The sequence below is a fragment of the Rousettus aegyptiacus genome, unplaced genomic scaffold (assembly GCF_014176215.1).
Source record: "Rousettus aegyptiacus isolate mRouAeg1 unplaced genomic scaffold, mRouAeg1.p scaffold_m13_p_9, whole genome shotgun sequence".
Classification (NCBI taxonomy): Eukaryota; Metazoa; Chordata; class Mammalia; order Chiroptera; family Pteropodidae; genus Rousettus; species Rousettus aegyptiacus.
In genome coordinates, this window is record NW_023416312.1 from 29,734,068 (window position 1) to 29,761,980 (window position 27,913).

At 39.1% G+C, this 27,913-nt stretch overlaps 2 protein-coding genes across 6 annotated transcripts in view; one reads left to right on the top strand and one right to left on the bottom strand.

Moving 5' to 3' along the window:
• On the top strand, positions 1 to 22,239 carry CHST7 (carbohydrate sulfotransferase 7). Its single transcript, XM_016127806.2, has 2 exons — positions 1 to 1,622; positions 20,853 to 22,239. The coding sequence occupies exon 1, from the start codon at positions 152 to 154 to the stop codon at positions 1,589 to 1,591; it is 1,440 nt and encodes a 479-aa protein (XP_015983292.1). The 5' UTR covers positions 1 to 151; the 3' UTR covers positions 1,592 to 1,622; positions 20,853 to 22,239.
• Positions 21,008 to 27,913, bottom strand: part of SLC9A7 (solute carrier family 9 member A7) — a 153,356-nt gene continuing 146,450 nt past the window's right edge. For 2 of the 5 annotated variants that reach the window (XM_036226466.1, XM_036226467.1), the window contains one exon: positions 21,008 to 27,665. In XM_036226466.1, the coding sequence (XP_036082359.1) occupies positions 27,414 to 27,665 (252 nt within the window). In that variant the 3' untranslated portion in view covers positions 21,008 to 27,413. The remainder of the gene's footprint in view (positions 27,666 to 27,913) is intronic. The other 3 variants (XM_036226468.1, XM_036226469.1, XR_004952768.1) reach the window with 3 other exon arrangements.

Sequence of the window (27,913 nt, forward strand, 5' to 3'; positions counted from 1 at the left end):
GCCTCCCAAGTTTCCTCTTGTGGATGCACAGCCCCTGTGTCTCCTCTTCTCCCAGAGTAAAGCGGCCCAAAGAGGCTAGAGGCGGATTAGGAACGAGATTTCTAAGGAGAGGGGACGGGTGCCGCACCCGCTCTAGGGAGTTCGGTGAACAATGAAGGGCCGGCGGCGGCGGCGCCGGGAGTACTGCAAGTTAGCACTGCTGTTGGTGCTGTACACGCTGGTGCTGCTGCTCGTCCCCTCCATACTGCATGGTGGTCGTGATGAGGACAAGGGCTCCGGGCACTGCCCGGGCCTGCAGCGCAGCCTGGGAGTGTGGAGTCTGGAGGCGGCGGCGGCTGAAGAGCGAGAGCAGGTTGTGGAGGAGCGGCCCGCCGTTGAAGGGTCCCTGGGCAACCTCAGCAGCGCCGTCGGGGAGGCGGTGTCTGGTGAGAAGCTACACATTTATGTGCATGCCACCTGGCGTACCGGCTCATCGTTCCTAGGCGAACTCTTTAATCAGCACCCGGACGTTTTCTATTTGTACGAGCCCATGTGGCATCTCTGGCAGGCGTTGTATCCGGGCGATGCTGAGAGCCTGCAGGGCGCGCTGCGTGACATGCTGCGCTCGCTTTTCCGCTGCGACTTCTCGGTGTTGCAGCTGTATGCGCCGCCGGGGGATCCCGCCGCGCGCTCCCCGAGCGCGGCCAATCTCACCACAGCTGCCCTCTTCCGCTGGCGGACCAACAAGGTCATCTGCTCGCCGCCCCTTTGTCCCGGCGCAACCCGTGCCCGGGCCGAGGTCGGCCTCGTTGAAGACACCACCTGCGAGCGCAGCTGCCCACCCGTGGCTCTGCGCGCTCTGGAGGCTGAGTGCCGCAAGTACCCAGTGGTGGTCATCAAAGACGTGCGCCTCCTCGATCTGGGCGTGCTGGTGCCCCTGCTGCGTGACCCAGGCCTCAACCTGAAGGTGGTGCAGCTTTTCCGCGACCCGCGAGCCGTACACAACTCGCGTCTCAAGTCCAGGCAGGGGCTTCTACGCGAGAGCATCCAGGTGTTGCGCACGCGTCAGAGGGGCGACCGCTTCCACCGCGTGCTTCTAGCACATGGAATTGGCGCTCGCCCTGGGAGCCCGTCCCGCGCGCTGCCCGCAGCGCCGCGCACAGACTTCTTCCTGACCGGTGCGCTGGAGGTGATCTGCGAAGCATGGCTACGCGACCTGCTCTTCGCTCGCGGTGCACCCGCCTGGCTGCGGCGCCGCTACCTGAGGCTGCGCTATGAGGACCTGGTGCGGCAGCCGCGCGCCCAACTGCGCCGCCTGCTGCGCTTCGCCGGGCTGCGCGCGCTGGCTGCGCTCGACACCTTCGCGCTCAACATGACTCGAGGCGCGGCCTATGGGGCGGACCGGCCCTTCCAACTGTCGGCGCGCGATGCCCGCGAGGCTGTGCACGCCTGGCGTGAGCGCCTGAGTCGAGAGCAGGTGCGCCAGGTGGAGGCCGCCTGCGCTCCGGCCATGCGTCTGCTGGCCTACCCTCGCAGCGGAGAGGAAGACGACGCCGAGCCGGCAGTGGACGTGGAGACGCTGCTGGAGACAGACGCCGTTGGCGCCACGTAACCCCCAACCTGCGTCTTGGGGTCGGATGCCGGTAAGATGGTCCTCGACAGGGTGGGGCAGGGTGGGGCAGGAAAGGGTCCTCCGGAGCTTGGACTAGCTTGCAGGGGGAGGGGATGATGCACTCCCAGATCTTACCCTGTCAGAACAGATCCAAGCCATGGGAAATCGCTGCTGGTAGAATTTAGGAGAATCATCGGCATCTCCAGTTTAGCCACCTGCCTCCTCAGGTCTGGACTCTAAGATGAGAAAGATTAAGTATAGCTGAAGTGGAGCCCAGGTCTCCTCACTCCCAGTGCCCTCTGTGAAGTAACAGGTAAGGTCATCTCTTGAAATTGGGGAAGCGGGAGAGGAAAGAGGGGTAATAGGTCTGCAGAGAGGAAAGGTTTGAGAATCATACTGGAACTTGAGACTTGGAATTGACATGAAAAGTATAGAATTTCAGGGACCATTTGAGGTTGAACATCATGACTTTATCTTGATGCCAATCTGTTCTGTGGGGAAAAATTTTGCCACAGTGTTTGCAGGCACAGGAAGAGCCAAAAGCAGAGTTTTGTGGAAGTTATTGACTCTTATCCTACTTCCCCCTAATCTGTTTCACATTTCTTCTTTGCTTCTGTCTCTGATGCTTAGACTCCGGGGGTTTCCTTCTGAGTTCCCAAGCATACAGGCATAACCAGGCCTCTCTTGCAATGGTTTTTGCACATGTGTGTCTCAGACTCTGGTACAGTGGCTAGAACAAACTTAGCTTGCCCCTGACTCATGTGGCATGGCTGTTCCCCCTTCCCCCAGTGACTGGCGTTTGCAGGATGTTTGACCATATCCCTTTTACATCAGGTCTCAAAAGCTGCCTGGTCAGCTTCCTCTACTGCTGACAAGACCTCAGGGCTGGGCTTCCCGAACTTCACCCCATCTATTTGAGAGATGGAACCTTAGATTGGCAGTAGCAGCTTTAGCTGTAACCGCAGGAGGAGCTTTGTGAAAAGACATCCCTCCCCTAATTTTGTTTTGTTCTTTCTCTGTAAAGCATATATCCTGAGATTCTAAAATGGGGCTTAAATGATCTCGAAATGTGTTCAGTGTCTGGGTCAGGGTATGGCCTATACTTTGGCCTGAGGGAAGGGTTTGTTCTGCATCATGCTGACCTTAAAGAGTCTAGTTATTGACCTGGGAATACATTTCCCCAAACTGTGTGAGTTGAAAGAGTGCAGCTTACTACACTGTGCAGTCCAAAGGAGGAGGAAAAGCAGTACTGGGTAGGCGGAAGTGCCTTAAGTTTCCATTCATGATTTTATAGTGTAATTCACTATTCCCCTGGGATGAAGCTCTGAGGACAAAGTTGAAGATGTTAATGAACACGGATTTTGTTTTCGTTAATGGAGCCAAGATTTCAGAGAGATTTCGGGAAGCTGGCTGATTTTTCTCACAGTGATCAAGTGGTTTTCTTGGTCAGTTTCTGTAATTGCTAGGAAGTCTATGTTCCTTCCTGATTTCCATAGTAAAGGAAGGTAAAGCACTGGGTGATTTGTCACATCTTAACAAAAACATCCTTTCATCTGTTAATCCTGTATTTACAGATGTTAAGTAACATAATAGTCCCTAACCCTCCTTCTCAGGAACACCTCTCTAGGGCAAATGCCACAACATTTCATGGCTTTGACAACTGACAACCTCCCAGAAACTTACTTTTTTCCATTTTTGTTAACATTTATTGAGTGTTAACTGGAGTGAGGTAGGGAGAATAGAGAGAAGGATTAGCAGACAAGCCTTCACCTTCTAGGAAGTTGGTCTATGAGGGTGACTGTAGGGAAAGACACTGGTGCTGCTGTTTGGAAGGCCAACGGAGCTTCCTTTGCAGGGATGCAGGGACATCTGGGAGCCAGCTTTAGACTTTTCCGCACTTTGGTGACTAAGCCCTTCCTCCCACATTTCTGCTGGAATTATTGGGCTCTTACCATGTCACCACCAACCAGTGGATTTACTAAAATGTTTGTATTCCTGGTTCCTAGAAAGATAGCATTATCAATCCATCGATGAGTTACTGAAAGTCAGTCACACCCTAGGAAGGGAAGCGAAGGGAATGGATGCTCATGTGCCATGCATTGAGTTAGACATTCTACATATATCATTATTTTGACATAGTATCAATTTTATAAATGAGGTATCTGAAACTCAGAGAAGTCAAGTAATTTGCCTGAAGTCACACCTGGGCTGATGAAGGTGGAGCAGCATTGGTGTTCAACCCCAGAGATCAGAATCTCTCCATTATGACACACTCTTACCTGGACCCCCTTAGCATCTCCTAGCAGCACCTATGGCTCTCTGGCCAGGCTTAGAAGTTAGTCTGCAGTGGGAAACACACTTAGTTCTATTACTAATATGTTCCAACCACTGAAGAAATCACTGAAATCTCCCAAAGCTGCCAAGAGCACCTACACAAGAAAGCCAGTGATCCTACAGCCACCCTTCCCATGGCTGTCCTTCACATGGGGCATCTGAGTATGCCTTCACCTCAGCAGTGAAGAGAGGCTGCACATGAATTGATTCAAGTAATTTCTGGATGGTTCATACCTGACAACCAAGATTTGTCAGGGAGGGAGTTAGTACACTTCTTTGAGGGCCAGGTAGGGACCTTGGCACCCTGAACCAAGTCACCAAGGATCCAGGCAATTTCCATCTTTTACATCTTGGAGTTCATTCCCCAGCTTATCTTCCCACTGTCACAAGATGGTAGCCTCAGCCACAAGCATCACTTCCTCACACAACTACTCAGGGCTGTAAAATGTAGAAGGGAAAGAATCTGGTTAGCAAGTAAGGAGTGGAGGAATTTTATCTTACTTGTCTCTCTTTCCTTTAATCTCATTATAAAACCTTTCCCAGAACTCCCTACTCCCAGCCAACTTCCTTTTTCATCTCATTGGCTAGAACTGACTGGGTCACATGACGCGCCCTAGCCCCAAAATTGGTGAAAGGGACTGCAATCATCCTGATTGGCTTAAACCACATTAAATTCACCTGTTTTTAATATCAGTACCTGAGCTCCACCTTCAGAAATTCTGATGTAATTGGTCTGAGGTCGAGTCCAGGAATTGGGATGTTTTAAAAGCTCCCCCAGGTGACTATACTGTACAGCCAAAGTTAAGAACCACTGATTTGGACCAGTCATGTTTATCCCCTGGGCTGAGCCATGGCCACTGGGACAAGATCAAGATGGGATAAAGGACTGTTAATGAGCAATGAACTGTCTGCCACAGTAACTTGTGCGAAAGAACTTGGAGCTATGAAATTCCAAGTAGATGTAGAGTATTAATATGGAAAGGAGGAAATGTCTTAGATTGTTCATGGCTCCATTTATCACCCTCTCACACTCCTTCAAAGGCTTTGTTGTCTGTACTTCTTATCTAATAATCCATCATCGTACACTATCCATCACTGTTCCAAACAGACCGATGTGCTGTCCTATCCTTTTCAGCATCTCTTCCTTTGACCTCTCCCTTTAGTAGGACACAGGATTTCATTCCTGTAGGCATTTAAGACACTTTGCCCTTTGTTCTGGACAAGATAGATGGATTGACTCTTTGAATGAAATTAGGAAAGGAGGCAAATGTACTGTAATCTAAGCCCTAACAGTCAGAAAGCGTTGTTTCTAAGGAAATCATCCAAAAAGAAAAAGAAATGATCGGCCACCACGTATAAATATCACTAAAAGGAGAACACCTTGCTTAAACACAGATTGCTAAAGAATGAGCATTTGTTAAACAATATTCTTACATAGATTTTCTCATTCAACAAAATTTGTTTAAATTCTCAATTATAAGTCAGTGTGAGTACTGTATTCATGCCAGAGGGCTGAAAATTAGAATTGTGTGTGTGTGTGTGTGTGTGTGCACGTGTGCCCACTCATGAGCATGTGCACACACACACATACACACACATATGCACATAAATAGGTATCTGAGTCACAGGGCTGCAGTAAGATGTGAACAGTTTTTAAAAACATATCCACTGCTCTCTTGTGAGGTCAGTGCTGCCTTTGATCAAGACATTCTTAGAGCTCCCTCTTAGGGCTTCCTTCTCAGATAGGGCCCCCTCAGTTTATGGTAGACTTGATGTTTAGGAAAAATCAACATTCATCAAGTCTGGTGACCAAGCCGAGGAGGAGGCCGGTACCACATAGTGAGATGTGTCCATAAGGCAGTAATAGGGTCATTCTTTGGCTAATATGAAATCAGTTTTTATATTAGAGCACAAGAAGCCAGGCATCAGAGCCTGGCTCTCCTGGTTACTAGTTGATTGACCTTGGGTAAGGTCCTAAGCCTTTTTGGCTTTAGTGTTCTTACTAATAAGAAGAGGAGGTTGAATTAAGAGGATTTCCAAGGTTTCTTGGTGCTAAGGGGACGTGACATACATTGAATACCTGTTTTGTGCACTGTATTACTTGCTTAATGTATGTTGTCTGAGTTAATCTCCATGTTTGCATTATGAGGTAGATAGTATCTCCATTTTATAGATGGTGAAATGAGCTCAGAGAGGTTGGGTAATTGTCAAGGATAGCATAGCCGGAGGATTAAAATCAAGTTACTCTCTATTTTGGAACTAGTGTTTTAAATGTTTTTATACATAATATAAGCACATGGCAAAAAAAAAATAGTTCAACAGTATAGAAAGATATGAAATACCTGCCGGTCTCACTTTCTAGAAGCAACCACTACATTTCTTGTGATATATGTCTAGAAATATTTTATGCAAATCCAAACAGAAATATATAGTCTTTTGTAGGTAAATTTTTAAAATTTTAATTCCCTAAATTTTAAAAAATTGAGTTATAAGTAGGGTTATCTTATGTAGTTAAAGAATGTATGCTTTGTACATTTTGAGAAGTAAAGATCTTCAGAGTTGTACCAACTTTCACTTCCATCAGTTATTTCTTGGAGTGTCTGTTTCCTAGACTTTTAACAATGTGAATTTTATCTAATTTTTTCATCTTGACTAGTCTGATGGTTGGAAAATCCTTTTTTTTTCTTATAATTCCGGCTCTCTCTGACCCTACAGTTCATCTCAGACAGTGCATGATTGCTTCATACCTCAGGTTGTGAGAACCAGGATGCCAAGATAATATCAACTACTCAGCCCTTCTGCAGTCCACATGTATTTTGAAAGTGCCATTTCTGTGATTATTTTAAAGACTGGCTACATTTTAAAATAAAAATGATCATCTCTTTTTCCACACTTACACATGACGTCAGGTTTTAGCAAATTTCTTGTTAAGATGGCCTTCTTCTGGTGCTGTTACAGTGGATTATACCTATTAACTTGAACTTCAGCTATTTCAGGACAATATCCCTAGGGAACAGGCTTATGTTTTTATCTATGCTCCCGAGAACCCTCTTTGTAGTCTGGGGGAGGGTAAAAATGCCCATTTGCAATTGTTGAGGCAGATTCAGAGGGTTTTCAAACAGGTTTTTTTTTAGTTTGGCCAGAGATTTTCTTCCCATGAGTACAAATGTAATATAAATAGTTGGGAATGATGCTTAAAAACAAACCATTTATAAACAGCTGGCTTAAAATTTCTCAGTATGCCTTTTCTCAGCTTGTTCTCAGCATGAGCAGCACAGAAAAGAATGAAACTGAAAAAACTAAACGGGCCTTGCTTTTTTGTCTCTGATGTTCCAGTTGAACAAGGTGACCAATAAATGAACCTTTCTGTGCAGGCTACTAGCCCAACACCCTCCTGCTTAGTAGTGGAACTGAAGGAACTTGCTCTATTGAAAGAAATGTTTCTACTTAGGTATAATATAAAAGAATAATGTAGGGACTAATAAACAGTGCTGGCCCAAGTTCAAGAACACAAGGAAGTGAACTGTTTGGGAGCTGAACAGGAAGCAGTTTTGATCAGAGAAAAGTTGTAGAGCTCAGTGATGTCTTCGTGAGAATGGGAGCCTGTCAGTTTTGCTCCCTGCCCCCCTTGGCCCACAGGCACCAAGCCAGTGGCCCGGTCTGACATTTCTGCAGCTGGCCTTGTTCACATTAAAAATCGTCATGCTGGATGCTGAGAAGAAATTGGAGCATGAGCTGATAGTGAACATTTTTAAATTAGGGGATTAAGAGGCTGTGAAATACGACCAGTATATTTGACTTTAGTGCTGACCAGGTTTGGAGTGAGCAGAATCTCCTCCCCTGAAGAGTCACATGCTGAAAATAGCCACTGAGGTAGACATGTTTTTACTCGTGAAATGGAGGCCCTTTCTGTTGTTACTTTTAGACACAGTGCTAAAAGGAGAGTTGTGAGGGCCCAGGGCAGACTCTGGGCCCTGGCATCAAGAAGTCTCAGATCTGGCCTGAAATCCAAATGCCTAGATGGATGGTTTGGAAAGATTAATACTGTGCGATTAAAATCGTTTGGTCATGGTAACCAGCAGACTGGAAGCAGAGAAAACAGCTAACTGGAAGTTAGAAATAGAACATTACAGAGACATTTGTAATGTATGGGGGAGTGGGTAAGGGGTGCAAGACTGTGAGTTCTTTTGTAAAGATGATGAATGGAAGAAAGTAAAGAACAGCCCCCAGTGTGAACTGGGAGGCTAACTGAAACAGTCCTTACATATATACAGGTAAGGTGAACATTAGGGAAAAATGTCCCAGAGCTTCAAAGTCACTTTCCCCATGGCTGAGACCAGACTTTATCAAAAAGGGTACATTACTGCTTTGGCTGGAGTGTGGGAACAGCAGGCCAAAAATACTAAGATCAAGATAATTTTTTTTAAAAAATAGGACTTCCTTTCAAACAGTCTAGAGTGGGCATCTGTTAAAAACACAGGTTTTAGAAGCAATAAAAGCAGATGCTGTCTCTTGCTCTGATAAAGTATATCACCAACATGGAGATAATAAAATAAATCAATACGTTTTTCAGGTTCTGCAAAGAACAAAAAAGTTACACATTGTTGCCTTTTTATGTACTCCACTCCCACCTCCAGGCTAGTGATCATGAAGGGGACTGTTTTGCAAAAAAGATGTGATCAGCTGAAAATAAACACATACATCCAAAGAACAACAAAACTCCTAGCATGATTGAATGCCTTTTAAATTAATTCTATTTTTATTCCTTAACAGTCAAAGGGAAAGAGAAATAGTTTTGACTTTAGGAAAAAATCTATGTCCTGATGTCCTGCTCCCAAGTATGCCAATCATTGGCAATCCTATAGGCCCCAGGGGAGATCTAGTTTACATGCTCAAGTGTCCTGTGACAACATAAACCTATTCTCTCAGGCATGGGGCCATTTTATCCACACCAGCTTGTGGACAGGGCTAAGAAAGAGTGTAACAGACACAGTACCTCACTCTGTATGGAGAGCTACCTAAAGTAATAGGTGAGACTTGGCCTGATACACAGACTCTGAACACTGACCAACCATCCTAACCTGTGAATCCTAAAGCTTACGAGGGCAGCTCCAGTGTCTCCCACCCCACCTTCAGCTACTCTGTTGGCTGATAACCCCAATGGAGGCTACAGGGCTGCCTGAATGGCAGGTGCAAGCTCTTGTCACTTCCCAGCCCCATGCCTTTACTAACCCCAGTTACCCCTACTTGGTAGATAACAAACATCTGCAGGTGGGTAATCAAATATATATTACAAAATACTGACTCAGTTCCTTTATTTGACTTGGGAATGACCTTACTCACAAAAGCAATTATGTATGCCAATTAAAATTATATCTCAGAACAATTCAATGAAAAAAAAAGTCAGCTAGATAAACTCAGCTGTTTCCAAGTTTTATTAATACTGGTTTGAAGTGCATTCATTTTGTTCTCAAGTGAGCTCAAAAACTTTGGAAATTTTTAGTTGGGGGTGGGTATGATAAAATGGGAAACATTATTATTTTATTCAACTGGGGGAATATAATGGACATTTAATTTTTACACTGGCTGACTCTGGGGCTTGACTAATGATTAGCATGGACCGAGGTTTTTCTGGAGTAGAAAAGTGGGTCTTTTCCTCCCACTGTGGGCAGGGCGGAGGATAGTGGGGAAAGTTCAACTCTCTACATGGTCTGCCCAGGTCCAGGCAAGTGACTTTTCTCCTAATCTCTCCCCGCAGTCCCCAGACAAGAGTTTTTTTTTGTTTGTGTTTGTGTGTGTGTATTTACTCAATTCTTGTTTTCACCTAGAGTAAGAGTTGTTTCAAGTATTAAATACAACTGAAACTATTATTGACCAGTGCAAGTATTCTGGCACCCTCTATCACTCATTGCCACATAATTTTTCAGATTAAAAGTACAAAAATGATTTATCATATTTGTGATGTTTAAAGTACATTTTGAGGCTATTGGGGGGGAGATATGGTTATATTAGCAAACTAAATGTTTCTTATTACATTTTGCTTTAGAGTCCAGTGAAGTAATGCTTGCATTTTTATATTTCTGGTATTTTGAGTATTGTTTTAACATTATCCTTAAGCAGCGCCCTTTAAAACATCAATAACTAAATGACTATGTCAACATTGTCAGTCATTTTTGTTTTCCTTGGCACTGCATTTCACTGATTGGAAGTGAAAACAGGAAGGTTAGGAAAGCTTAACCCAGGTTAACAGATAAGCTTAGATGGTAACATCATCCACAGAGGGTAGTTCCAGGGTCAGATGCTGGCATATCCTACAAGAACGTGTTGCCATTGAAAAAGAGGCCAATGCCATTCTCAGCCCATTTGTTCTGGAATGGGTCCAGGAGGAAGGCTGTTACAATGGACTGGAAAGTAATTCACCAGTGATAACGGAACCTGCTGAATACCCGGAAATCTCAGATCCCTCAGCCCAAGTGCTAAGTCCCAGCACCAACTTGTAGCATCTGTGAAGTCGTTTTTGGTGGTAAACTCAGGGTGCTGCACCTGGCACAAGCATACTTCCATAGGCAAAAAACAAGAAAAACTTGAAGAAGGACAGGTAAAAATTTCCAGGTGCTATTCAAGGAGGAAAGTGAGGTAGGTGCCCGTGCAAGTTCCCAGATTCACTTTTGAGACCCAGAGATAGGTACCCAACTTGAAAAGGAACAAGAAGGCTGCAGAGAGGCAGAGCTGCAAGTTCATTTGGTTGAATCTTCTGTTCTCAAACTTTAAAGCCAGCAGGAAGTTGATTCTTCCTCCTCCCCCATCTTAGCTGAAAAAGTATGATTAAAATGCTAAGAGTGTGTCTTCCTGAGTTATTTGGCTGTAGCCTGGGAGGCTCAGCCCAGCCAACTGCATGCAATTGCAGTACAGGCTCTGTAACCCGGAAAGAAGTTTCTCTTTGACGGCAGCAAGGCCATTTGTAGATCAACCAGCTGCATTTAGGGCTCGGGTAGTCATTTAAATACTCAGGGAAACTGTAGCAGAGGGAGGTAAGTACACCCAACTCATTGGAATATAACTTTGAATAATTAAGTAAACAATTTGTTTTTTTTAAAGAGCAAACTAATTTGTGAATTGAGTATTAAGGAATGACTTCACACTTCAATGCCAAATATTTTTTAAAAACCCTTTTATACATGCTTCACACAACATTGATATACAGAAATCTCCATAATTCTGGAAATTAATTGCAATAAGACAGATTTTTAATTATTGATTTTCTATTTTTATACAGGACAGGTCGTTAAACACTTTTGACTCAGGAATGATCGGAAAGGTCTACATTCATTTTAGGCAGTTCAAGTAGTGGCAAACATTTTCATTCTCCCCTAACTCTGGGTAAGCGGAAATAGTTTTAACCAAGTTTAGTAGCTTAAAATTTAATTCTTCATTCTTAAACATCTAGCAGCTGGAAAAAATGGCAAAACTAGCTACTTGGTCACTGTAGCTGTCTGGTAAACTGAGTGCTTGGTTTTTAAATATGGACCTAAAGTCAAATACTTCCTAGCTCCAACTTAATAGGGCTCCTTAGTATTAAGAGTGGGGTCTGGAGTGAATTTAAACCTATGTCTAAGAAACTGGGGGCTTAAGAATTTTGGGGACCATCACATAAGAATTCATGAACCTGTTTATGTTTTAAACACAGCAAAAAAATATTGAAAATGGTAGGAAATTTGCTGATAGTTCATTTTAGAGTCTACTTGGCCACTACAGGCTCTATGGAGGTATAAGTCAGAACTGGAAGGTATATGAGCATCCCTGTCCTGGTTCAGTGACATTCAGAAACTAGAGATGGAAACAGAAGGATAGGGATCCATTTCTAGTGTGAAGAAAGAAAGGGCCTTATGAGGTTGCCACCTGTACACAGTGGGATGCCCAGCCAGGATTAGCAGGACTTCATTCAGAACGGCTCTTCAAATACCACAGAGGTAGTAATAGATCTTTCAAAGCTTCTGTCTCTCCTCTACTCCCACCTTCTGTTGCCAGCAATTTGATCAAATAAAAAAAAAAAACGAACTTGAGTGAAAAGCAGCTTTCCAGGTAGATTTTTTTAAAAATTTAAAGATTTTTAATAAAAGGATTTAATTTTTATTATGGGTTCAGAGGTTGGGCTGGTAGTATCTACATAAACATTTATTGGGACATTGCATATGACCAGGCAACATTTAGCCCTTAGTTTATCACTGACAGAAAACCACCCTGACTTACTGCCAAGTTGTTTCAAGGTCTTTAAAACAACCCAAATGGAGAGCTGAACACATTGCACAAAGAAACAGAGACAGAGTAAAATGTTTTATTTTTAAGTAATTATAGATATATGGAAAGTTGCAAAAACAGTACAGAGAGGTCTGGTGTACACTTCACCCAGCTTCCCTCAACAGTAACATCTTATGTATAGATCAATATCAACACCAGAAAATTGACATAGGTACAAACTTTATTCAGTTCTCAACAGTTTTTACGTGCACTCATTTAAGCAATTTATATGTGTAGATTTGTGTAATTTTATCACATATAGGTATGTGTAAACACCACCACGATTAAGACACAGAACTATTCCATCAGCACAAAGAAACTCTCTTGTGATCCCCCTTTATAGTTACATACTATACCCCATCAAACGCCCATGTTTTCTTGTAAAAGTTTTGTAGTTTTTCTTTTGCCTTTTCTTATAAATTCTAGGATAAACTTATCTATATCCACATTTAATTCTGTTCTTCATTTTGAGTTAATTTTTGTATAAAGTGTGAGGATTGGGTCAAGTTTTTTTTGCCTGTAAATGTCTAACTGCTCCAGTACTATTTTTTGAAAAGACTATCTTTCCTCTAATGAATTGCTTTTGCACTTTTGTAAAAAAAAATCAGTTAGTAAGACATATATGTATGTATATTTCTAGGCTTAATCTTCTCCATTGATCTCTAAATCTGTTCCTCCACCAATACCACACTGTTTCGATTAATGTAGTTAGATATAACAATATTGAATAGTGATTATTCCTACTTTATTCTTTTCTAAAAAATTTTAGCTATTCTAGTTTCTTTGTCATTTCATGTAAATTTTAGAATAAGCTTGTCTATAAAAGTCATTGATGGACTTTGATAGAAATTTCGTTAAACCTTTATATCAATTTGGGGAAAATTGACATCTTCACTATGTTGAGTCTTCTAATCCATAAACATATTTATGTCTCTCTGTTGATTTACATCTTGTTTGATTTCTTTTATTGGTATTTTGTAGTTTTTGGTATACAAGTGTTTTATGTGTTTTATTAGATTTATGCCTAAGTATTTATTATGAATGATTGTAAATATCAAGCTTTAAAATTTGGAAGTCCATTGCTAGTATATGTAAATAAAATGTGATTTTTAAATATCGATCTTGTATCTTACGAACTTTCTGACTTCACTTATTACTTCTAGGAGTTTCTGGTACATTCCTTGGGATTTTCTATGTATATAATCATATCATCTACAAACAGGGTCAGTTTTACATCTTCCTTTCCAATCAATATGACTTTTATTTCCTTTTCTTTTCTTGTCTTATTTCATTGGCTAGGACTTCTAGTACTATGTTGAATAAGAATGGTGAGTGCTGATGTCTTTGTCTTCTTCCCAATCCTAGAGGGAAAGCATTCAGTTTTTCACCATAAAGAATGAGGTTAGATGTAGATTTATGTAGATTTTTAAAATCTAATTGAGTCTACAGCCATGCCACCCTGAACATGCCTAATCTCATCTGATCTCAGATGCTAAGCAGTGTCAGGCCTGGTTAGTACTTCGATAGGAAACCACCTAGGAATACCAGTTGCTATAGGTGTTAAAAAATAAAAATAATAAAAGCTAATTGAGGAAGTTTCCCTCTATTCCTAGTTTGCTGAGAGTTTTTATCACAAATGAGTGTTAAATTTTTTCAAATGCCTTTTTGGCATCAATTGATTTGATTTGATAGTTTTTTTCCTTAGCCTGTTAATATGGTGGATTACATGGATTGATTTTTGAATACTAAACCAGCCTTACCTCCTAAAATAAACCCTACTCAGTCATGATATCTAAATCTTTTCATATACTCAGTCTCATTCTACAAGGCCACTGTTACCCTAATTCCAAAACCAGACAGACATTACATAAAAAGAAAATTATAGGCCAATATCCTTGATGAACATAGATGTAAAAATCCTCAACAAAATATTAGCTAACAGAATTTAGCAGTAACTCAAAAATATCATACACCATGATCAAGTTGGATTTATTACTAGGGTGCAAAGTTGGTTTAATATCTGCAAATCAATTAATGTGATATACCTCATTAACAAATTGAAAGATAAAAATCAAATGATCATATCAATAGATGCAGAAAAAGCATTTAACAAAATCCAGCATTGATAAATGATAAAAACTCTCAGCAAAGTGGTAATAGAGGGAACATACCTCAACATAATAAAGGCCATATATGACAAAACCACAGCTGACATATTCAATGGGGAAAGGCTAAAAGCTTTTTACTTAAGAACAGGAACAAGACAAGGATGCTCACTGTCACCACTTCTATTCAACATTATATTGGAAGTCTTAGCCACAGCAGTAAGACAGGAAAGAGAAATAAAAGGCATCCATATTAGAAAGAAAGAAGTAAAACTGTCATTTTCAGATGACATGATACTATATATAGAGAACTATAAAGATTTCACCAAAACATGGTTAGAACTGATAAATGAATTCAGAGAAGGAGCAGGACACAAAATTAATCTTCAGAAATATCATCTCATACTTGCCAGAATTGGTTCTATACACCAATAATGAACTATCAGAAATTTAAAAATCTTTGTGCAATTTACAATTGCACATAAAAGTAAAATATCTAGGAATAAATTTAATGAAGGAAGTAAAAGACTTATACCCAGAAAATTATAAGACATTACAGAAAGAAATGTAAGAAGACACAAATAAATGGAAGCATATACTGTGCTCATGGATAGGAAGAATTAACTTTATTAAAATGTCCATACTTCCCAAAGCAATCTATAGATTCAGTGCAATTCCCATCAAAACACCAATTGTATTTTTCACAGGACTAGAACAAATAATCCTAAAATTTGTATGGAACCATAAAAGTCCCACAGCAATCTTGAGAAAAAAGAATGAAGAGGCAACACGATACCTGATAAACTATACTACAAGGCTATGGTAATTAAAACAATATGTTACTGGCATAAAAACAGACACATAGATTAATGGAACAGAACAGAGAGCCCAGAAATAAATCTATGCCTATATGGTCAATTTTTCTATTACAAAGGAGGCAAGAATATATAATGAGGTAAAGACAGCCTATTAAATAAATGGTATTGGGAAAACTTGACAGACGCATGCCAAAAAAATGAAACTAGAGCACCTTCTCATACCATATACAAGAATAAACTCAAAATGGACTAAAGACTTAGATGTAAGACCCGAAACCATAAAACTCCTAGAAGTAAACATAGGCAGCAAACTCTGACATTGTGCTTAGTAATATTTTTTCTGATATGTCGCCTCAGTCAAAAGAAACAAAGGAAAAAATAAACAAATGGGACTACATCAAACTAAAAAGTTTTTGCACAGCAAAGGAAACCATCAACAAGATGAAAAGACAACCTACTGAACGGGAGAAGATATTTGCTAATGATACAACTGATAAAAAGTTAATATCCAAAGTTTATAAAGAACTCATACAACTCAATAACAACAATAAAAAAAATCGAATTAAAAAATGGGCCAAGGACCTGAATAGGCATTTCTCCAAAGATGACATACAAATGGCTAATAGACATATGAAAAGATGCTCAACATCACTAATCATCAGAGAAGTGAAAATTAAAACCCCAGTGAGATATCATCTCATACTTGCCAGAATGGTCATCATCAATAAATCAAAAAACAAGTGTTGGCCAGGATGTGGAAAAAAGTGAACCCTCGGACACTGTTGGTGAGATTGCAAATTGCTACAGGCACTATGGAAAACAGTTTGGAGATTCCTCAAAAGATTAAAAATAGAACAACCTTATGTCCCAGCAATTCCACTTCTGAGGATTTATCCAAAGAAAACCAAAACATCAATTCGAAAAGATACATGCACCCTATGTTCACTGCAGCGCTATTTACAATAGCCAAGATACAGAAGCAACCTAAGTGCCCATTAATAGATAATTGGATAAAGAAATGGTACATATATACAATGGAATACTACTCAGCCATAAAAAAATCTTACCATTTGCAGCAACATGATGGATCTAGAGGGTATTAAGCTAAGTGAAATAAGTCAGAGAAAGACAAATACCATATGATTTCATTTATATGTGGAATCTAAGGAACTAAATAAATAAACAAAATGAAAAGAGACTCATAGATACAGAAAACAAACTGGTGATTGCCAAATGGGAGGAGTTTGGGGAGTGGGTAAAAAGGTGAAGGGATTGAAGACAAATTGGTAGTTACAAAATAGTCACAGGGATATAAAGTACAGCATAGGGAATATAGTCAATAATATTGTAATAACTATAATGCCACGTGGGTACTAGACTAATTGGGGGGATCACTTTGTAAATTATGTAAATGTCTAACCACTATGCTGTACACCTGCAACTAATATAAAATAATATTGAATGTCAACTTTAATTGAAAAATAAAAATAAAATCTTTTCATATATTGTTGAATTTAATTTGCTAATATTTTGTTGAAGATTTTTGTACCTAAGTTCATGAGAAATATTGGTCAGTAGTTTTCTTTCTTTTTATTTTTTGTACTTTGTTTGGTTTTGGTATCGGTAATAATAGCCTCACGATTTTATAGAATAGATTGTGGAGAATTGGTGTTAATTCTCCTTTAAATGTTTGGCAGAATTCTCCATTGAAAGTATCTGGGCCTAGAGATTTTTGGAAGTCTTAATGATTAATTCAATTTTTAGTAGTTACATGACTTTTCAAATTATCTATTTTACATTGGTTGAATTGTGGTAGTTTGTGCTTTTTGAGGAATTTGTCCATTTGATCTAAGCTGTCATATTTATTTGTATAGAATTGTATTTTTATTATTATTTTTTATACTTTTAATGTCTGTGAGATCTGCAGTGAGCCCCTACTTCATTTCTGGTATTAGTAATTTGTATATTCTCTTTTTTATGGTTAGTCTTAATAGAGGTTTATCAAAATTTTAATCTTTTCAAAGAACCAGCTTCTTGTTTCATTGATTTCATTGTTTCCCTGTTTCAATTTTACTGATTTATGCTCTTCTTATGTCCTTTTGCTTGATTTGTGTTTATTTTGATCTTTCAGTTTCTTGAGGTGGATGCTTAGATTATTGATTTGAGACCTTTCCTCTTTTCTAATTTAAGCATCTAATACACTTTAAATTTCCTTCTCAGACTGTTTTGACTGTCTCACAAATTTTGATATGTTGCATTTTCATTCAATATATTGTTGCTTTTTTAAAAAATTTCCCATGGATTATTTAGAAATGTGTTAATTTCCAGGATTCTGGAGAATTTCCTCCTATCTTTCTGTTATAGACATCTAGTTTGATTCCATCATGTTTAGAGAACATACTCTATTATTATTTCAATTCTAAATTTGTTCAGGTTTATTCAGTGAACTGGGATATGATCTATGTTGTGAATGTCCCATGTGTGCATTGAAAGAATGTGTTTCTATTATTTAGATGGAGTGTTCTATACATATCAATTCAATCTTGTTTGGTTGATGGTATTGTTTAGTTCTATATCAGTTGATTTTCTGTCTAGTATTCTATCAATTGTTGAAAGAGGATTTAAGTTTCCAACTGTAAATGTGGATATGTCTATTTCTGCTTTCTATTCTTTCAGTTCTGCTTTAAGAAATTTCAAGTTCTATTGTTTGCCACATACATACACATTTAGGATTTCTGTCTAATTGGTGGGTTGAATCTTTTACCATTATGTACAGTCCTTCATAGTCCCTGGTAATTTCCTATTTTATCTGATACTAATTAATATAACCATTCTTCCTTTATTTTGACTAATGTTTGTATGGTATATCCTTTTTACCCTTTTATTTTCAACCTACCTATATTATATTCGAAATTATTTTTTTGTAGACAGCATACAGTTGGGTCATATTTTTAAAACTATTCTGCCAAACTCTTTGTATATTTGTATATTGAGACCATTTATATTTAATTATATTTTATAATTATTGATATTACAGTGTTTAATTTCGCCATTTTAAAACATGATGTCTATTTGTTCCCTGTTTTTTTCCCCTATTTCCCTTTTTGTGCCTTCTTATAGTTTATTTGAACATTTTTTAGAATTTCATTTTGATTTATTTGCATTTTTTTCAATTAGTTGACATTCAATATTACTTTCTATTAATTTAAGGTGTACAGAATTGTGGTTAGACATTTATCTAATTTATGAAGTGATCTCCCCAATTAGTTTAGTACCCTCCCCCCAATTAGTCTAGTATCCACCTGGAAATATACATAGTTATTAAATTTATTCTTACGTTATCCCTTCTCTTGTTCTTTCTTCATTTGTGATGCTTCAAGTTTCTTTTATCTTTTCCTTTCTGTTGGAAGAACTTCCTTTAGCAATTCTTTTACAGCAGTTCTGTTAACAAATTCTTAGTTTTCCTTCATCTGAGAATGTCTTTATATCACCTTCATTCTTGAAGGATATTATCATGGAATATATAAGACTAAGGCAACAGTCATTTTCTTTCAGCACTTGAAAAATATTGTGTCATTTCCTTTTGGCCTCCATGGTTTCAGATATAAAATCCACTGACATTCAAGTCACTTCCATAAGTAATGCATCATATCAGAATTTATGAGACATCTTCCATACAGTGACACAGCAATATGTTTTAATGAACCCTGTATGTTTGTGAAGACTTCTTTGGGGTTTGTTTGTGGTTCACACAGCTTCTTGAACCCATAGGTTTGTCTTTTTCAAATTTGAGAAATTTTCAGCCATATTTTTTCAAGTACTTTTTCAGCCTCAGTTTTCCCCTTCTTTCTGGAACTCATGAAATGAACAATAGATCATTTATTGCAGTACCATAGGTCTCTGAGGCTCTGTTCATTTTATTTTTTTTGCTCTATTTTCTCTCTGTTGCTCAGATTGTGTAATTTCTATAGTTCTATTTTCAGATTCACTAGTTCCTTATTCTATCATCTCTGTCCTGCCACTGAGCCCATACAGTGAGCTTTTTAAATTTTGATCATTGTATTTTACAGTTCTAAAATCTCTAATGTGGTCCATCACCACTTGGTTCTTTTTTATATTTATTTTCCAATACTTTTTTTTTGTTCGTTACAAACGTGTTTGTAATTGCTAGTTGAAACATTTTTATGATATTGGCTTAAAATCCTTTTCAGATAACTTCAGTATCTGTGTCATTTCAGTTGTCTTTTCTCATTCAAATTAAAATTTCCCTGGTTCTTGGCTTCACAGGTAATTTTTTCATTGTATCTTGAACATTTCAACATCTGTTATGAATCTCTGAATTCTATTTAAATCTTTCATTTTAGGCCTTCCCTGACACTGAACTGAAAGGGGTGCATCACCTAGTTACTGCCAGGTGGGGATGGTAGTCTCGAAGTCCTGACTTCCTACTCGACCTCTGCTGATATGAGGGGGGATTATTTTTGTGGTGCTTGGTTTCTGTCTTCCTATGCCGGCCCTTCCCTGCCTTTTGGCTAGAGATAACAGGTTTTTCTTGAGCCTTTTTGATTTATGACCATTGATATTTCTGGCCTGCTGGCTTCTTTAAAACCCATTCCAGGCAAAAGGAAAACTCAGGGAACTCATAGCTCTATTGTTCCTCATTTCCACAGGTCTTTAGTCGGTCTACCTTCTTTTCCCCACCCTTCAGATTCTTATCTTTGTTTTATGTGTTGTATTTGGGGATTTCATTTACACCGGGTAGGAGGAATAAGGAGAAATGTTTTTATTCTACTTCATTTGGAACCAGAGTTAGCCCATCTTGAAACTGGTTTTTATTAAACTAAATTATATTGAAATTTGACATGGTGGCTCTTTTTATATAAATAACCTGTACTAATAGAATACTAAAGGTTTGTATAAAGGCCTTTATGAAATTAGCTTTTCCTTGGTTTAATTAGCTAACTGTGAATCTTTATCACACCTTTTAAATCTTGTTGAAAGTGCTTCTTTCCCAAACTCTGTATCAGTAGTTCTATTAAGGTGATGGACCACATTAGAAAACAATGTCAAATTTGGTACACATCCAGGTTCAGAGGAAGGATCACAAGAAACTAGTAGCAGAACTGATACAAACATCCCCAAAGTCAGCCCACTCTCTGCTGCTCCCAGTGACATAAGCAATGTTTTAATAAAAGAATTAAAAAGTTCATAAAAGGCAAGACTAATTACTTATATGTAGTCTCAGTTGTACAGAACAGCCAATTGTTGGCAAGATTTATTTTACACATGTGAACCAGTACACTTGTGAAGGATGGATGGTTTCATAGTCTCTGCCTAAAGGTACAGCTTCAAGTCCAGCTCGTACTCCCACTCTATCCAGCAGATCTCAGAAAGTTCTATTCTCAACAGGCACCCTACAGCAGCAGCTAGAGAAAGCACAGTCATACTGACAGGAGTACCTCCATCTTTTTCCTGTCTTTATTCTCACCAAATACCTCCTGGGTCACATTTTCTCCTGGCCTGTCTTCACAAAGCAGAAATGATAGATACTGGTTTGGTATGGATTTCCAGCATTGTCTAATGCAGCTTAGATAAGGATGATTAAAGGCTTCATATTTTATAGGCTTTACATTGTCTGGGTTCAACAGGCTTTCTGTGGATTTCTGTGTTCTGAAGTTCAAACATCTTTTGTTCCTTCCCTCCTAGGTCAGTCACCATGAACTGGAGCACTCAGCATGTTACCCCAGCACTGGAAAAGGCATGCTGTGGAAGCAGTCTATCACGCTGCCAGAGACTGGGACTTGATTTGGTACCAAGTACTGTGCAGTTCTGCAGAGCAAGAATATCATGAGCTTATTAAATAATGACCAACACATTTTATTGAAACAAAGTTTCCAGTAAGGAAATGACAGTACAATGTGGATAATTATGGCAATAAAATAGGAAGAGCTTTAGTTCCCAGCCTGAACCTGCCTCTGCTGGAGCCATTTCAACAAGGCATCCTCACAATAAAGAAGAGACGTGATTTGGTACCATTTCCCATCAGCAGGTGTTTGGACAAAACATCAGTGTGACTAAGGGCCAAGTGAAGCCCTGTGTATCTTGATTAAATTAAATAAAAGGTCTAGGTGGTATTCTTTTGAACATGACTCATCCAGCTCTTCAAATAGTTTCCCTTGCCCCTGTCCCTGAACCAATTTTTAAAAAGTAATCTCTTTCCCTGAGGTGAGAGAACCCAAATGAACTGAAACAAATTTTTTGCTTTTAAATTGTTCTATCTGATGTTTTTATAATGATACTATTAAATTACTCTGGAGTCATGCAAATGATTTGTTTTGCTAAGAAGCAATTTTAATGATATAGTTCAATGGCATGGTTCAGGGATACACAGGAATATGAAGACTATGAAGGAAACTGTATGTTGGGTTCAAGAATCTTAGCAATTTTCCAGCACTCAAAGCCTATTAAAGACTGTTACAGGTCAGGAGAAGTCACAAGCAGAGACCAAGTTTAAAGTGTTTCTTTTAACCCTAAGTCACATTTTTAAAATCTCAAAAATCTGTTGCCATGATTTTTAGACTCCATTTTAAAACTGAAGTTTTTCAAGCACCTAAATCAGGGGGGTGGCAAAAACCTTTTCTGTAAAGAGCCAGATAGTAAATAGTTCAGGCTTTACAAGCAAATAGTTGCTCACTTCTGTCACAACTCTTCAGTTCTGTATGAAAGTAGTCATAGACAATATGCAAATGAATGGGCATATTGTATGCCAACAAAACTTTATTTACAGACACAGGCATTGGGCCAGATTGGTCCAGTGGGTGGTTGTAATTTTTTAACTCCTGGTCTCAATGAAGCTAGAGAGGAATAGCTTCCACCCAACAAAGAACCTCTCAGTGAGGGAAAGAGACTAAGAATAGGGTCATACTATACCCTTCTACTAATAGACAATACTTTTAAAATACAAAACAAGATTAGCTCAGCCAGTTAATCTTTTTATTTTTAGTTTTATAAAAAAAAAAGCTTTGAGAAAAAATGTGTTAAATATCAGCAAGGGCAGGAAAACATGTGGCTAGCTTTACAATATCAATCTAAACATAGACACAAAGGCAAACATTAAGTAGGATGCTAGGGAAAGGTAGCACTTTGGGGCCTAACTGCAGTTTTCCTTATTGCACATAAGGATCGCTGATAATGCCAAGACTTTGCTTTTTCACAGGTATATATATTTTAACATTATTTTATGTAACATGTTTAGATAACATAGTTAATTTTATAAAACCACCAGTTTGCCACTGTTGAATAGAAGACAAAATTCTCCCCAATTACAGTATGTAAGCTCTCTATAAAAAGTTCCCCAGAAGGTTACATCATCCCATGTTAAATTCATCCTATTCTATTTTAAAAATTGCTGTTCTGCTATTAAATGAATCTTGGTGGCCTTCCCTTTTAATAAGTTTAATGAACATAGTAAAACTTCCTAAGTAAGAAGTACCATATGCATTTTATATAAAAAAATTAAAAGACAACCTAAGATGAGGTGACTCTACTATGAAGTCACACTTTGAATGATTGATTTCAGTGATAAATTCCAAGTCCATAGGCTTAACACTCACACAATGGAAAATCATTCTTAGGCTTCTCCAAAACCCGCAGCTTGAATAATCAACAAAAGTTAACCTCCAAGTGTCCATGCAGTTACATAATCACCCAGTAACACTGGGATTTTAACTTTTTTACGTGTTTTAAACAGCAGATGTAGAGTTCCTCAAGCTGTTTACAAGTCCTTTCTATCTGAGCTACAAGCCTAGATCATTTTCAGCTAGCCAAGAGTTGAGCTGACCATGGCATTTGGCAATTCTGTTAACCCTTTTTAAAAGGTAGCCATCAGAATGAGAAGGTGACCTCTCCCAAGCGCTCTTTGTCTGTTTCAGACCTTTTCAAAAGGCAGAATAGGACGACATTCCTTCTCATCTTCTCCAAGGCTCAGGTAGCAGAAAACTGGCTGCCTGAATGTTCCATGTGGGCCATGGTTATAGTATATCCTGCTTACAAAAATAAAACTGACATAAAAACTTTGGTTTTGCTCTTTACAATTTCTGCTAGCATTGGGCGATGAGATTTAATTTTTTAAAAAAGACTCTACTTATGAAAATTGAAACTGGAAAAAATATTTTATTTCCAAGTCTTGTTTTGAAAGGACTATCAAAATAGCCTACTTGCTTTTTCTAGTTAGACACTCACATTGATTTCTAGAGTATTTTTCTATATGTATGTTGTTCTTATTAGGTTTTAGAAAGGGGGAAGGTCTTTTTCAGGTATCAAAGTGATGAAAGCAGCATTCAGATGGGTTGTTTCTACACTCTAAACTCTTGGCCACTGGATTCCTTCAATTTCTTGTGTCAGAACGTAGCAACTGACATTGGCAAGCCAGTTTCTCCTTTAAAAAACAACAGAAGAGATCAGAACTCAATGATCTTCGTTTAAAATATCTGACAGACTAGCTCCTACTCTAATTCATCTATTAGAATCAACGCCAAAGACAGGCATAAAACTTGTCAAGTTCCCCATTTCTGAAGTAGAATAAAAAGTCATATGCTTATTGAATCAGCAAGCTAACTTTCTAGCAGTCCTCATTCCAGATTACACTTGACAACAGATGGTAAAATCAGCTTTCAGATACACCTCTTAGAACTCAACAATGGGTACCAAGGTTGGTTTCCAAACAGATGATTTCCCCTTCTGATGAGTTGCTCAGTTGTCATGCCACCGATCTCCTCTAAGCGCACCAGTGGTGTTTCTACATTTAGAAGTCATTTTGTTTACATTAAATATCTCACATGATTACATTAATTTCCACTACAGACAGAGAAAGGAAGACATATGATGGGAGGAGAGTATGAAACAGACCTCTTTTGGAAGGAACCTCTTCGCCCTAGACTGAAGTATTCATGGATAGCTAAGATAATATTTTTGGTGTTTTCTAAAATTTCATTTGTCAACCAAACTTTTTTCAGGTCTAGGGGTCACAGCCTAAAGAGCTCCTTGCTGTTTGCTTGATAAAACATTTGATGTCACAGTGTGATATCTGACTGCAAGGCACCAATGTTTATTAGTCTGGTCATCCCAGTAAGTACCCTGGATGATCAGAGTCCATTTAATCACATATGCTATTCCTATACTTGTTTCCTAGGAAGAAATACAGCCTTATTTAAATTCGAAATTTCTTTCTCTAGAAGAGTTGAAGTCTCCTTGTAGTCCCCCAAAAGAATATTAAAAGAGAATGGGCAGGAGTTTGTATCTTCTTTCTTGTCAGTGCTACACAGAAGTTTGCATCTCCTAAATTACCAGCTACCAACAGCATCACTGTGGGAAAGCAAAGTAATCACAACCTTCCACTTATATGCGGCCTCTGCTCTGGCAGTAAATGGCCCATTCTTATTCTGAGGAGTCCAGTGTGGATTCAGGCATGGGGACAAGAGAAGTGTGACAGGAAATAAAGTTCAATTAACAGCAAAGGAGACTATTAATTAGATTAAATAGCAAAGACAGTTTCTCACTAAACTTCACATTTGTCAGCAGCTCAGTTGAGACAAGATCCTCTTATCCACAAATGGGGGCAAAAACGACAGGTTTTTAATCCCACCCCTATACGTACACTCAAGTCATCCTTCTCATGCTCTATGGTTTCCAAACATGACCTTTTTGTGTTTGCAGTTGTACTTTATGGAGTACATTCCTGAGTTCTGCAAAGATTATTAGTACGAACCTCACTCACAGCTACCCAGCCTGCATTATTGATCAACACTCAGTTCATTCCACATAACTAAAAAAATTTTAAAAACTTAATTTGCTAGGCCATTCTTTAAGGTTCTAAATAGGGTCCACTGTAAGTTCTAGACTAAATGCTCTCAACCCTAGCTGCTGATTAGAATTCCTGAGGGTCCAAAATATAGCATGGAAGCCAGGCCCCACTCCAAATCTACCCAATCTGGATATCTGAGGGTCCAGCCTTATTTTTATATTTTTTAAAAAATGGGCCAGGTAATCTTAATATACAACCAGGGTTGAGAACCTCTCTTCTAGCACATCCAACTCTGCTGAACTGTCATTCCGCACCCCCCAACCCAAAACAAATATGTTTATAAAATGACTTGGATTACCCTCTCAGAGGATCTTTGTTTAGTTAGATGTACCATCGCTTGGCAGTTTCAATCTGGTTTATGCCAAACTGGAAACAGATAGTCAGCCTTGAGTTTGATGATTTCGAGCTTCGTGGCACCCTACTTCGCTACTCAGCATAGGCGTAATGCTTCTAGAGTGGAAACATTTCAGTGAATGGCTTCATACGCCAGGACCTCTCATAAAGTCAGCATTATTCTCCACATCTTGCAAACAAAAATTAGGACCATAGGTCAGTGACCTACTTTGATCCACTGAATGAAAAAAAATCCAGCCAAATAACTACAACGCTAGCTAAATTTTGGTCTTGGCTTTCTGCCAAGCCTAGCTTCTGCTCTCTACTGCAGTCTGACCTCCTGTCCAGGGTTTTTTTTTTTAATAAAACTGTTTCTCTAGCTGTGAATTATAGGTTTTCTTAGGTTCTTCAGTAGCTTAGGCACCCCAAGTCTCATAGAATTAGGTAAGTTTTTTAGTTAGTTTCCCCCAAACTTACGAAGCCCATGGATGACTGTGAAAAAAATGAAGTTAAATATAGATAGGGAAAAAATCATTTAATTCTATTACATTGAACCACATAAAACTGTCATTTGTTTCTTTTAAATGGTCAAATACCAGCAATTTCATATGGCTCAACCTAATAATACGTTTTTCCTGGTTTACACAAATTATTAATTGAAGAAGAAAGTGTCTTATTTAAAAATTAATCATTAAAATTGTGAGTTAAAATGGCCGATTTCATTATGGGTATACTAGAGCAGGCCACTATTTTGCCTGCCATAATGAGAAAAATGCCCATATTTAACTGAAAGCATTTTTTAGAGATTGTGTTTTCAAATATACTAGTCCTTTCAGACTACACTCACACATTGCATTGTTGCAAGCCTCCTTAGATACCAAGAAAATGACACTTCTCTATATGGCAGTGTCAAAACATATGGATTCTTAATCTTATATTAAACAGAACTTTCCACTGGACTGAATAATGCTTAACTTTCAACTGATTTGCCTCTGATTCCTCAGGTGGCCACCAAAATCTTGTGTATTTCTTAGCCTGAAGTTTGGAATTCTATTCAGTCTTTAAAACACTATCTTGTGTTTTCTTTGCAGTTATTATCATTATTATTGCTGTGAGATTGCTTCCCTCTGAATACTAGCCTATTACCTCTTAGGCTTCTTGCTGCCTTCTCTTCCCTAGATCAAAGTACCCCACACATTTTGGTGTTATTTCTAAACCCACAGTAGCTATCTCAGTCCTGTTCATCATTTCCAAGGCAGTCAGCTCATACGGCAGCCCTTAAGAACTCAGTGATTTTTGCAGTGATATCATTACCAGTTTTTAAACAGTTTCTCTTGTCTTCACATTAATTAAAAAACAACAGTATAACACTATTTTGCCTTTGGTTTTAAACATTTCAGTATCTTCTTTATGGAGATTTCGAGAGAAGAAATTAAAATTCGTTCCCCATGTTAAAATGTTCATGGATATATTTTCCAATCTTCAGTCTAGAGAAAACACAGGTAGCAAAAGTAGTCAGGAATCCTGAGATGAGGTGCTGCCACACAACTCTCATTGCTGGAGCCTCCACTCAAATTGATTTTTTCATATTTTCTGTCCCATTTAATACACCAGCTTCTCCTAATCCTTGGAGGTCCAATTTCACTTGCTTTACTTTATGATCTTTCTTCTAGCCTGTTCTCCCTCACTTGATATTACTACAGCCAGAAAAAGTTGTACTGCTGTGTATGGACATGAAGCCTCTACTGGGAGGGATCCCCAGCATCTGTCACACCTTGTTCAGATACTGCAGATAAATGAATTAAGAGACCACCTAAGCATGCTATTTTTGTTTGTTTGTTTAAATCTGAACAGCATACTACTATGTGAAAAAGTGGAAATAGGTCTGCATTTGTCTTGATTTAGAGACACCTGGGCTCCACCATCTGCATCTTGGGTTAGATTTTAAATGTTAAGATATTTTCAGACCTCAATAAAATAGAAGTGTTAGTTCCATTCAGTCACTGTCCCACTTCAAACAACTGGAGCATGCAGCTAGCCTCACCCCACCACTTCAGGGTTTTGGGGGGAAGTCATGCATTATCTTCCAGGGGAAACACTAGGCGAGTGCCTCGGCTTGAAATCTTCTGGTCTCCCACTCCTAGGTCTTGTTCCAGAACTTCCTCAGAGCTGCTCTTTGTTTTCCGACCACCCTCGAGGCTTGTGGAGGCTGTGTGGGAGCCTGAGGAGCCATTGGCAGTCACCGTGCTGTCCCCGTAGGTCAAGGTGAGGTCACCTTCAGTCAGGATGAAATCAGAATCTTCCTCTCTCAGTGGCTCTTGGTTCTGAAAAGCGCAACAAACAACAACAAATGGGAGACTAGAATCTTCTAGACTTCCAGCCAACCACAACCTCAACTCCTCATCTGAAACTGGGGATGATGAAACTTGCCTGCATTGAGCCTCTAGCGTGCTAACTGGATGTGGACTGCAGAGTACAATTCAATGTATGGCACTGTTGTCTGAGCTAGGACTTGGAACAGCAAAAAGCAGCTCTGATTTTAAATGCCTGACATCTTGAGGTTAGTGACAAA